The sequence below is a fragment of the Chanodichthys erythropterus genome, chromosome 1 (assembly GCF_024489055.1).
Source record: "Chanodichthys erythropterus isolate Z2021 chromosome 1, ASM2448905v1, whole genome shotgun sequence".
In the NCBI taxonomy this organism is placed as follows: Eukaryota; Metazoa; Chordata; class Actinopteri; order Cypriniformes; family Xenocyprididae; genus Chanodichthys; species Chanodichthys erythropterus.
Genome location: NC_090221.1, coordinates 37,016,655 through 37,030,128, shown reverse-complemented (window position 1 = coordinate 37,030,128; position 13,474 = coordinate 37,016,655). Strand labels below are relative to the sequence as shown.

Sequence of the window (13,474 nt, the reverse complement as noted above, 5' to 3'; positions counted from 1 at the left end):
TTGACAATGCGTGAGGCTGGACAGAGAGTGCAGCCAAACTTGAGCCGTTTTACTGTCGCCTCTGTCATCCGGACCTTTAGACTGGAGAACAGGTATGTAACCAAAATTTCATGTAGTACACATGTAGTATACCCCATGTCATAGTGTATCAGTTGGGTGACACCTGTTTACTTAGTGTATGACATCAGCCATTCATGAACTGTACAAGTTTCCTGTACAATGTACTCTACTGTGGGGAAAATATTTAGGCTGCATTGTCCAAGCCCTATATATATTTTTATTTTATTTTTTCTAAAGGACTGAGAGACGACACCATGGTGGAGGAAGGGGCCAAATGTTCACCGGGGTACAGGAAGCTGCCATTGTAAACTTGGTTTTGGAAAATAATGAAATCAGATTACGAGAAATTCAAAGCCACATCATCCAAGACAACACCTTATTCAACAACATTCAACGAGTTAGTCTGTCCACATTGGCTCGCATTCTCAAGCGAAACCAAATCAGAATGAAACAACTTTATAAGGTGCCGTTTGAGAGAAACTCTCAAAGAAACAAAGAGTTCAGACGAGCATATGTGGATGTAAGTACTATATTAACTGCAGTACACTACACACAACATTGTTTCCCAGTGTACTGGATAACACCATATTGAGTGATTTTTGTTCTTTGTTTTCAGGGAGTACTGGAAATGGATGCTCATGCAATCCCACATGAGTTCATCTTTATAGATGAGGCTGGGTTCAACCTAGCAAAGACCAGAAGAAGAGGGAGAAACCTCATTGGCCACAGAGCCATTATAGATGTTCCTGGCCAACGTGGTGGGAACATCACAATGTGCGCTGCCATCTCCAATATGCATGGTGTCCTCCACCGTCATGCCAAACTTGGACCATACAACACAGCCCATATTCTCACATTTCTGGACAGACTTCACAACATTCTCATACCACCAGAGCGTATGAATGATGCAGACCATCAAAGAAACCGGTACGTTGTAGTATGGGACAACGTGAGCTTTCATCGTGCAGCCCCAGTCCAAAACTGGTTTGCTGACCACCCAACATTTCTCGTGCAATACCTCCCACCATACTCACCATTTCTGAACCCCATAGAAGAATTCTTTTCGGCATGGCGGTGGAAGGTATACGACCGGCAGCCCTTTGTGCGCATGCCTCTTGTGCAGGCCATGGAAGAGGCATGTGATGAGATTGATGTGGGTGCAATTCAGGGATGGATAAGGCACTCAAGGCGCTTCTTCCCTCGATGTCTGGCAAGGGAAGATATTGCCTGTGATGTTGACGAGGCGTTGTGGCCAGACCCGGCTGTGCGGCAAGATGCTTCCTAATTATTTTTCTTGCCTTTTTTTGTTTTTTGTTTTTTTTACTGTAATATATTTGTTTTTCAGAAATTTTCTTTTTCAGTTTACTTTTTTTGTAAGAATATTTTTGTTCAGTCCCATGTAAATATATCTGCTGTGCTTATGTTGTATTGACTTGTTTACTGTAGTGAAGGAAAAAAAATAAAAATGTTGCAACAGCATGTGTGTGTATCTGCAAATATTTCTGTGCATGTGAACAATCTGATACATATTTTAGTATTATGGCAAAGCATACTAAAGATGGGGGTGCTTTTCATTATGTCCAACAGTGTGTAGGTGGTTAGGCAAAAATCTGGTAATATGAATGAAGTGTGTGCCATTTCATGCAAAAGTTTGATTTTGATAATGCTCTGTGTAGTTTCGGTTGCAGTGCTTCATTTTGCAGGATATATGAGGTATTTTGCAGTTTGGGTGTGTGGTTTTGTGAATTGTGTTAAGTGTTTTGATAAAACCAGACTAGTTTGAAAAATTGTGTGTTAGCAATTGGAAAAAACTGTAAGGTCGATGTTTTATGACTGACAAAGTGTGTTTGCTTGGTGAAAACCTTTGCTAGTGTTCTGGAAGAATGAGTTGATTTGAGACATGAATGAAGTGTTTTGGTAGATTTAGTGCATTTTGAATGTGAAATTAACTGCTGTGCCAAGATGAAAGTTGGTTAGGAGAACTGTGTGAAGAGTTTTGCAAAAGTGACTTAAGTATTGAGAAATGTGTCCTAGCGATTGTAAAAAACTGTAATTTCAAAATTAAGAGTTTGTGCTTAAAACAAGAACATATATCTGCCAATGATTTCAAAACTCTTCACACAGTCTGCATTACCAGCATGAATGTTGGCCAAACAGTTAATCCAACATGACACTCATTCAGAAAACACACATTTCATTCACAACACACTGACCTAAAAAACACTAACAACAGGAAGCATTACATCATTGATGAACTTTTCTTTTTTAAAGTTTCAATGATTTTCCACATAAATCAGTTCTTCATATAGAATACTGTAACACAATTTCACTTTATTGAAAGCATTTGTAACACGAATTAATCAAAATTTCATTTTTTTTATATGTATATAGTACTTGAAAATTATAACCAAAAGGTTAAAAAAGAGGGAAAAAACTCCAGGGCTGCAATGATAATAAAAAAGAATAAATAAAATACATTTTACACATTACTGTAACAACATGTGTAGTTGTTCATTAAAGTAAATTACAGTGATGATTATAGTCTGCTCTCTCTCTTGCATTGGAGCGGGTGGAATTTCAGCTAAAATTGCAATTGGCTTGTAATGATTATTTTTTTCATTTTTGGCTATAAAATTGAGAATATTTTAAAATAATTACTGCATAAATGCTTGAAATTTGCCATCATTCTGTTTTGAATGTGTTTTTAATCATTTTGAATGCAGTGTGTTAGCATTAGAAAAATGTGCTGAAAATACAGTATTTTGCATGTTGTGGAGTACGAATGGGAAAAGAGTTCCTGAATTTTGATAAGTGTGGTCACTGAATGCATTTTGTCTGAAAGCAATGAAAAATGTTTCACAGTTTGGTCTGCATTGACTTCTGTTTCGCTGACTGTGTGAAGAGTTTTGAAAATGTGGTTTCAGTATTGAACAATGCTTGTTAGCAACTGGAAAAAACGGTAATATCCTATCAGTTAGCTTATCAAGTAAATGTATTGTGATTTAATTTTTTTTTTTTTTAATAGAAAACAACTTTTTTTGCAGTGTGGAGTAAGTTTTCATTACAAAGTCTGCCATTTAACAGCCTATTTTTAGCACAAAATCCGTTTGACAGCAAAACTGTAAAAAGTACACTGCAAAAAATGCTGTTCTTACTTAGAATTTTTGTCTTGTTTCCATTCCAAATATCTAAAACATTCTTAGATCAAGAAGCATTTTCTTGACAAGTAAAATTTATTTTCTTGTTTTTAGGAAAAATAAGTGAATTTTTCCTTAAAACAAGAAAAATAATCTTAATCCAAACTGAAAACAAGATTATATATCTTATTTTTGGTTTGAAATAAGATTATTTTGCTTACCCCACTGGCAGATTGTTTTTTTGTTTGTTTGTTTGTTTGTTTGTTTGTTTGTTTGTTTGTTTGTTTTAAGGAAAAACTCACTTCATTTTGACTTATTTTTCCTTAAAAAAAAAAAGAAAAAGGAAATTATTTTTACTTGTCAAGAAAATGCTTCTTGATTTAAGAACTTTAAGATATTATGACTAGAAACAAGACAAAAACTCCAAGTAAGAACAGCATTTTTTGCAGTGTAACATACAAACAGCAAACGTATTGTATTTAATAACCCATATCACATCCCAACTTAAAAACGCATGACTTCAGTTCATTATATACTCTTAACTATAGATATCCTTCTTGATCTAAGCTCAGCCCTTGATACTATTTCCCATCAAGTTCTTTTAAACTCTCACCCGGTTTATATCGTATCTCTCTGGGCACACTCAATTTGTCCATCTTAAAAATTTCAGGTCATACTCTTCATCTGTTACCACCGGTGTTCCTCAAGGCTCTGTTCTGGGCCCTCTTTTATTTATCATTTCTTTTACCTCTTGGTTATATTTTCAGGAATATGGTATGCGGACAACATCCAGCTCTATTTGTCATCCAAGCCAAAATCTACTCTTCTTTCTTCCTCTCTCGGATTGTTTAGAAGAGATTAAATCCTGGTTTTCGCACAACTTTCTCAAGTTGAATACTGATAAAGTCTTGATGGCACTAAATCCAATTTGCCAAATGACTAGAACCTCCTCCACTGAGCATATCTCTCCTGTTCTCTGTCATTGGCTTCCTGTTAAATATTCTGCTTCTCACTTTTAAAGCTCTTCACACTCTCGCACCCTCATATCTCTCCGACATCCCGAAGCGTACACTTAGATCTTCTTCATCTGTTTCTCTTGTTGTATGATTAGTCATTATGGGGTCCAGGACATTCAGCTGTGCTGCTTCTTCCACAATCTATACGAGAAAGTGATTGTCTACTTTCAAATCACATCTTAAAACTTATCTATTTAATTTAGCTTTCTCTGATCAATTTTAAATGATCTATTGTTGTTTTGTTGTATTGCTGTCTTGATTTGTTTTTATGACTATCACTCAACGGCACGGTGTCCTTGAGTGTCTCGAAAGGCGCCTTTAAATAAAATGTATTATTATTGTTATTATTATTATTATAGCGACTCTCAAATATGGACAAACCCAACAGTTGGGTCCAATTTTTAAATTATTTTTTTAACCCAACGGTTGGGTTTGTCCATATTTGACCCAAATGTAGGTTGAAACAACCCAGCATTTTTAGACATTCATTAATCTCACAATGAACAATACTTCAATAATTTCACCACAAAATCAATCCATTATGGACCTGAGCTGACAATTGTATTTTTGTGCATTGCTAGTTAATACATTAACTACTATTAACCAACAGGATCTTATTGTAAAGCGCTGCCTGTTGTATTCTGGAGGACTTTTTGACAACTTCTCTATGTGACAACTTGCCCCAGTCTCCCCTGCTACTAACTAAAGACGGCCCTCTAATATATTTAAAATGAATTTCAGTTCAATAAATGACGACAATGAAAAGCATTTTTGGCAGTTTGGCCTTTCCCCAAAGCAGGCCTAATTTATTATTGTAAATCAGTTAGTGAATCAATAGCAGCTAACATTCAGATCAATAGCGTCTCAAACTCTTCCTGGAGCGCTTGTGTACTTGTTTGTTCCTCAAGTAGGTCAGTGGAGCATGAATGCTGCATTAATGGGCTAAAATTAGCCTCATCAGACCCAGCAGACGTTTTTAATTAAAGAGGAAAGAAACATCAAGGCATCAGGGCCAATTAAAAGATCAGCACAAACAGAATAACGATACGGGATTGAACCAGAGAGATTAGCGGAAAGCGGTTAGGAGACCAGCCGGATAATCAGCTTTACAGTCTGCCGGACATGAGCATTTCATTTCCAGTGAACACAAATGAGAATGGGAAGCTTTATTTGAGCAATTAATAAAGAGAACCTATTTTGACCCCTGCAACAGCCCATGATACTTGATTTGGCCTCATTTAAACTACTTTATATGACCGGTAGATGGCGCCACATACTCGAGAATCTGCAGTGACATTTCATTGATAAACTGTTGCTTTTGCTTGTATTTGAAACTTAATAAACTAATCCAACTCATTTCCCGACCGAGCAAACTGCAGGGATTCAAAGCGTGCAACTCAGTATGAAAAATTAAAATCTGCACCCAAAACGTTCTTAAAATATAAAGTTATTAAAAAAGTATCATTGTGATCAAATAAACTAAATGCAACATTTAAAAGCATTTGTTAAAAACACATATATGTATTCAAAACGCCCGTGGAGAAGTTAAGTAACGGCCTGGTGTTATTGTAGGCACATAACGGTACATTCAATACCTGGAGCGCAACTCTCTTGTAATATTCAGTCCACGCGATGATTGACGTCCTCCTCATCCAATCAGCGCCGCAGTCGATGACTTTACAATAGAAAGCGGAGCCAGAGAGGGGCGGGCTCTCGCACAGAAAGCCAATAGCAGGACAGGAGGGCGGGCGTTTTCTCAACTCGGGCTTTTGTTCTCTGTCAGGGCAGTAAAGTGAAGTTTGGTCACCGTTATTCCGCGGGACATCCCGTATCAGAATCACAGGGATAATATTAGAGCTCCTTTATTTCCTTCAGGAAAAACTCTCTGTGTGGCCAAAATCTGAGGATTTACTGACAGCGAACTTTTCCTTTCCTCACAATGGAAACTCCATCATCATCATCATCATCATCATCATGAGAGGAACGCGTTGAGTTTTACTGGGAGAATTCTGGATTTTACTGCGAATGCACTCCTTTCCCAACCGTAAAAGGATATACCTGTGGAACTAGAACACTTCAGCGGAACTTTACCTCAAGTTTGTTTAGAACCGCAAACGCGGATTTGGATACATTGTGTTCGTCTCTCTCTCTCTCTCTCTTGGATACAATGTTGCAAATCTGAGGTGAATGTATCAGGCTCGGAAAAACCCTGACTGGATCTGCGATCATGGCGCTTTCAGGTAGATCTATGGACACTTTGCACCTCATTTTATTCGTTTTATGGACTTTATCGCGCTATTCTTTATCCAGTCAAGTTCGGCAGGAGTTTGAGGTTCTGGAAGAGCAGCCGGTGGGCACCTATGTGGGCACCATCGAGACCAAACCCACGTTCACGTACAGATTCAGCGAACACCACAAACTTTTTTCCATCAACGCCACGACGGGCGTCATCTACACGTCCTCCGTGATCGACCGAGAAGTTTTGCCCGGTAACATCATCAATGTGGTGGTTCTGTCCAGTCAGCCCACTTACCCCACCGAGGTGCGCATCGTGGTTCTGGATATTAATGACAACGCGCCCGTGTTTCCTGACGCGTCGATCGTGGTGTCGTTCAAAGAGGACGCGAGCAGCGGGCGGCAGGTGATCCTGGACACGGCGACGGACGCGGACATCGGGAGCAACGGAGTGGATCACACCACGTACCGAATCGTCAGCGGGAACGAGCAGCGGAAGTTTCGCCTGGACATCACCGTTAACCCAAGCGGCGAGGGCGCGTTTCTGCACCTGGTGTCCACAGGAGGGCTGGACAGAGAAATCACCCCCTTCTATCAGCTCCTCATCCAAGTGGAAGATAAAGGAGAACCCAAAAAGTTTGGCTACCTGCAGGTAAACGTCACTATTCAGGATATAAATGACAACCCGCCTGCCTTTGACCAGGACCAGTACCAGACCAGCGTGTTTGAGGACGCTGCCATCGGCTCTAGTGTTCTGCACATAACAGCCACAGATCTGGATGAGGGTGCAAATGCTGATATAACCTATTTTTTAGATGAAGGGACTCCATTTGAGATAGACCCAAAGGCTGGGACTGTCATTATAAAGGAGGGGTTAGATTATGAGACCAGGAAAGAGTATTCCCTCACCATCCATGCAGTAGATAATGGCATTCCCTCTCTCTCAGGCAGGTCAGAAGCCACAATCAAATTGCTTGATGTGAATGACAATGACCCCGTAGTTAAATTTCGCTACTTCCCTACTACTTCCAAATTCGCTTCAGTCGATGAGAACGCCCAGGTGGGCACGGTCGTAGCATTATTGACTGTTTCTGATTCGGACTCGTCCACGGCTAACGGTAATATTTCAGTTTCTATACTTGGCGGAAATGAACAGAGACACTTTGAAGTGCACACTTCACCCGTCCCAAATCTGAGTCTGATCAAAGTAGCCAGCGTGTTAGACAGAGAGCGAATCTCCTCCTACAACCTCACCGTTTCAGTGTCAGATAACGGCAGGCCCGTAGCTCGCTCGTCTTTTGCCAGTCTGGTTATATTTGTGAATGATATTAATGACCATCCGCCCATATTTCAGGAAGCTGTGTATAGAGTAGACATCAGCGAGGACATTCCTAAAGGCAGCTACATAAAAGGGGTCTCAGCCACAGATGGAGACTCCGGGCAGAACGCCAATCTCCGCTACTCACTGGTGTCTGGAAACAGTTTGGGCTGGTTTGCCATCAGTGAGAACAGCGGTTTGGTTACCAGTGCAGCAGAGCTGGATAGGGAAACAGCATCTCAAATAGTGCTGAATATCAGTGCCAAAGACCAGGGCCTGCAGCCGAAAATCTCCTACACCAAACTGATAGTGAATATCACCGACGTTAACGACCAAGTGCCCACTTTCACTCAAAGCACGTATCACGTTTCCTTAGTCGAGCATTCCCCCGCTGGCTCCGAGCTTGTGGTGCTGTCTGCCACGGATTCGGATCTCGGGGCCAACGGCACAGTCCGGTTCTCATTTGACCCGGAAACCCCTGTGAGCGTTCAGAATCAGTTCAGATTAGATTCAGCAACGGGCCGGTTGAGTACAGCCGCAGAGTTAGACAGAGAAGAGGAGAGCTGTTATCTGCTGCACATCAAAGCCACAGACGCAGGCATGCCCCCCCTTTCCTCCAACTGCAAAGTCAATATCACACTGAAAGACGTCAATGATAACAGCCCAGTGTTTTACCCCGTGCAGTATTTTGCCAATATCAAAGAAAACGAGCCCTCTGGCTCGTTTGTGACCATTGTAACAGCTTCCGACCCGGACCTGGGCCGCAATGGCACTGTAAAATATGCCATCACTGCTGGTGACTCTTACAAGTTTCACATCAACAGCAACTCTGGTAAAATCACAACTCTAGTGCCACTGGATAGAGAGGAGAAAACCGCCTATCAGCTGCAGGTCTCCGCGACAGACGGAGGTGGGTTGCGCTCGCACACGCAGGCTATAGTCACCGTCATTGTTGTAGACACGCAGGATAACCCGCCCGTATTCAGTCAGAAGGAATACAGCTTTGTTATGTTTGAGAATGTGGCCGTTGATACCATTATTGGCACTGTGTCAGCCACCACAGTAGATCTGAACACAAATATCACTTATTTGATCGCTTCAGGGGACCAGCGCGGCCTGTTTGCTATCAAAGGCGGCACGGGGCAGATCACGGCTGCGGGACTGATAGACAGGGAAGAGCAGGCATTTTACCAGCTCAGGGTGATCGCCAGGAGTGGGGAGGTTACAGGGGAAGCGTTAGTTAATATCACAGTGAAAGATTTGAACGATAACGCCCCTCATTTCATGCACGCTGTTGAGCATGTCAGCGCAGTGGAGAACTGGGCCACCGGTCTCCATATATTCCAGGCTAAAGCCTCGGATCCAGATGAGGGCACCAATGGCATGATCGTGTACAGCCTCAAACAGAACCCAAAAAGCCTGTTTCACATCCACGAGAGGCATGGATTGATCACCCTCGCTGGCCCCCTAGAGGTCACCACCAGCTCCTACCAGGTGGAGGTCGTGGCCTCTGACCTCGGTGTCCCTCAGCGCACCTCCAGCTTCATTCTCACCATCAGCGTGTATGACGTCAACGACAATGCGCCAGTGTTCGACCAGCTCTCCTACGAGGTCACCATCCTGGAATCCGAGCCGGTGAATAGTCGTTTTTTTAAGGTGGAGGCCAGCGATAAAGACTCCGGACTCAATGGGGAAATTGTGTATGACATCTCTAGCGGTAACACAAATGACGTTTTTGGGATCTTCCCTGACGGACAGTTGTACGTTAAGACAGACTTGGATAGAGAAGTTCAAGATCGGTACAGTTTGTTAGTGGTGGCCAAAGACAGAGCTGTTGAGCCTCTGAGCGCCAGCGTTAATGTGACGGTTCTCCTCGACGATGTCAACGACAATCGTCCACTTTTCAACAGCACAAATTACGTGTTCCACTTCGAGGAAGAGAAGGAGCGAGGCTCTCTCGTCGGGCAGGTGTTTGCTGAGGATAAAGACTTCGGGCCAAACAGCGAGGTCCGTTACTCCTTTGAAACGCCGCAGCCAAATTTCGAGCTGAACGCCATCACAGGCGTGTTGACCAGTACGCTACAGTTCGACCGTGAATCTCTCATGAGACAGAGAGGGGCTGCGGTGTTCAGTTTCACAGTCGTGTCTTCCGATCAGGGCCTTCCCAAGCCTCTCAAAGACCAGGCCAAAGTTCAAGTGTACATACAGGACATCAACGACAACCCACCAAAGTTCACCAAAGACATTTACCAGGCCTCTATTTCTGAATCCGCCCAGAACATGACGCAACTGCTCCGAGTCTCTGCCTCAGACGTAGACGAAAATAAAAACGGCCTTGTTCGCTATGACATCTTGGAGGGAAATGAGGAGAAACATTTCAGCATTGACAGCAGTTCTGGTCAGGTTACTCTAGTGGGAAAACTAGACTACGAGTCGACACCCTTTTACTCCCTTAAAATTATAGCAGAGGACTCAGGGGTTGTGCCTCTGTCTTCCACTTGTGTGCTGAGCATCAGTATTCTTGATGACAACGATAACTCTCCGTCATTTCCCAAATCCACCCTCACAGTGGATGTGCTTGAGAACATGCGGATTGGAGAGCTGGTCGCCTCCGTAACCGCCACAGACTCTGACTCGGGTTCCAACGCTGACATCACATACAGCATTTCTGCCACAAACAACCACGGCACTTTCAGCATCAGTCCCAACACTGGCAGCATCTTCCTGGTCAAAAAACTGGATTATGAAACGCAGTCGATGTACAAACTCAACGTGACAGCCAAAGACAGCGGGAGGCCATCCAGGTCTTCCTCCATTCCGGTCATTATTCATGTGAGGGATTTCAATGACAACCCTCCTGTTTTTACACCAGGTGACATTTTTAAGTCCATTCCCGAAAACCTGCCGCTCTCCACCTCCGTCATGACTATTACAGCTCACGACACGGACGCTGACATCAACGGCCAGCTCGAGTACTCTGTGGTCCAGCAGACACCCAGGGGTGGTCATTTCCGCATTGACCCTGCATCTGGCGTGATCTACACGAACAAAGAGATCGACAGAGAGTTCTCCAACCTTTTTGAGCTGACCGTCAAAGCAACCGACCAGGCTGTACCGGCCGAGTTCCGCCGTTTCGCTCTGAAAAACATCACTATATGGGTGACGGACCAAAATGACAACGTGCCCACGTTTATCTCCCAGAATGCTCTGGTGGCAGAATCCAACATTGTGATTGGTTCCATTCTGACAACCGTAGTGGCTTTTGACCCCGACGAGGGTGCGAACGGGGAGGTGGAGTACGAGCTTGTGAGAGGAGATTCGGACACGTTTATCATGGATCGCTACAGTGGAGATATCAGATTAGCGTCTCAGCTCGTTCCCTCAAAACTCATCTACAGTCTGACCGTGTCCGCTACGGACCACGGCACGGACCGCAAGACCTCACGGACGGAACTAACCATCATAATTCAGGGTACGGATGGCCCGGTCTTCTCCCAACCCAAATACATCACCATTCTGAAGGAGGGCCAGCCGCCCGGAACCAACGTCATCTCTCTGGATGCCTCCAGTGCTCGTGGCACTGGCACCAAGGTGGAGTTTTTTATTGTCTCAGTCCGCAGCGGAGGGAAGGCCGCAGGCCGGCTATTCACCATCGGCCGCCACACTGGGGTGATCCAAACAGCTGCAGAACTGGACAGGGAGCAAGGCTCGGACCTCTACTTGCTGGACGTGTACGCCATCGAAGCCGACGCCAGCCAGCCCAGAACGCAGCACGCAGAGGTGAGTAACCACTGTTTTTTTGGAGGTGTCAGTGATTTTGATGGTTCTTGCATATTGTGTGAAAGGAAGTCTATTCTGAAACATGTGCTGAAGTCATTTGTGTGAATGTGGTGGAAAAACCTGAGTGAGAATATCCAAACTGAAGGGGGGCTGAATAACCGTACGTGCATTGCTAAAGTTCCTCCATGTTCTTTTTTAGACGATCTGGGTTGTATTAAGTATAAATTGCTTTGCACTTGAGAATGTGGGCTTTGTTTTTTGGCAGGCTTGCTGTATTGTTTCAGCTCAGAGAGAGCACAGGCCTTAATCTCAGAGTGGAGTGCTCACTGTGCTCTGGCGGAGAGAAGGGAACCCTTGGTAAAATGTGCTGCTCTGAGTTCCTGCTGTGAGCAGACTAATCTCTCTTATCAGCAGCGACAAATTTAACAAATCAGACGCCCAGACAGCGTGATTGCAGATATTAATAACACCAATCCGCAAGATGGAATTGTTTGTTTCTTTCTTATTGTAATCGTTTTTCTGGCCAAAGAAAAGGCAGGCAAAGCGGCTAAAAGGGAAATGAGTGGTGGGGATCCGCGTGTGGGTCTCAGATACCTGTCCCCCACTGAGTAAGCGAGGGAATTAGCCGGGGTTTGAACGCCCCAGGCGATGTCGGAGCAGGGTGGTCCGTGAGACCCTGCTTTGTGCCACCAGCTTTGCCTGAACAGGCAATAAGTGACCATTAAATTCAGCTGACCCTCTAAGACTCAGTGAATAGAAATTTCCTTTCAGAGAGGTCTGAGTAGAGTAAGCAGGAAAGAGGTGAAATCTCTAAAAGTGAAACTTAATCTGCACGTTGAGTTGGTACATTGCGACGCATCTGCATTGCTCCCGCTAAACTCTCCCTCGAGGGATAGAGTTAAACTCTCGGCTGCAGGAACCAGATGAAATTCTACACTGGGCTTGTGGGTTTGTGTGCGCAGGCCTCTGCTCAAATGAAAAACAAATGTGATTCTATATATGTGTGTGTTTTGGAAATTTCAACTGGAACCAAAAAATGTTATATTATTACAGGCTTGATGATTCGCGTTTATAAATTGGACTTTTTTCCTTGTTCTGTGGACCTCGGCTCGCTGTGATGAAATGTGCTTCGTGTTAGAGCTTTGAAAATAGCTTCCCGAGAGGCGTTGCTCTCCGTTCTGAGAGAAGGAGTGAGCATAATTAAAGCCAAAACTGTTTGGTTTTCTTTGCTTTGTTTTGCGAGGGGGATGTCATCGTTTATGTCAGCTTACGGTGTGCTGAAATAACTCATCTGAGGTTGTGTGAAAGTGTCCCGCACAGAACTGAAGATCATGCTGTGCAACAGTGAACATGCAAGCAGATGTGGGCGTTGTGACATTAGAACTGTTCAAACTCTGAGTAGATGTGTGTGCCTACGTAACCATATTTTGGGGTCAAATGACGTCCTCGTTTGTAAAAATGGTATAAAAAGAAATGCAGAAAGTTTCAATGTCTTGCTCTTATTTCTGTCTGCTGCTGCTGATGCGTGTGTGGTTTCTCTCATATGACTGATATAAGGCTGATTACCGTCTCTCTCCTCTTCCTCTTTACTCCCTTTCTCTCTTTTCTCTTTCAGCAGTGGGAGGATGAGGACAGATAAACGCGTCCACATTCTTCTCTAAACTCTCTTGGCTCAGTGTCTCTCTGTGTGTGTGTGCGTCACTACCTGAGCAGGTCGCGTGTAGCATCACACCTGGTCTGTGTGAATCCGCCAATCAGAAACGCTCGCTGTCTGTGAATTGAGTGTTTGGGTTTGATGGGTGTATTTTGAGGGCAGGATTTTGTAGTGTGCCACGTCTTTATGGATTTAATCTCCTTTTTTTAATTCATATAATCGATAACTTGTCATTCTGAATATCTCAGTTTATAGTAAAAACATAAATTACTGA

The 13,474-nt window shown here is 43.5% G+C and overlaps 1 protein-coding gene across 1 annotated transcript in view; it reads left to right on the top strand.

Annotated features, from left to right (window-relative positions):
- The first annotated feature begins 5,849 nt into the window (after window positions 1–5,849).
- Window positions 5,850–13,474, top strand: part of fat4 (FAT atypical cadherin 4) — a 98,911-nt gene continuing 91,286 nt past the window's right edge. Inside the window, exon 1 of the mRNA XM_067394083.1 lies at window positions 5,850–11,546. Coding sequence (XP_067250184.1) covers window positions 6,441–11,546 — 5,106 coding nt within the window. The 5' untranslated portion in view covers window positions 5,850–6,440. The remainder of the gene's footprint in view (window positions 11,547–13,474) is intronic.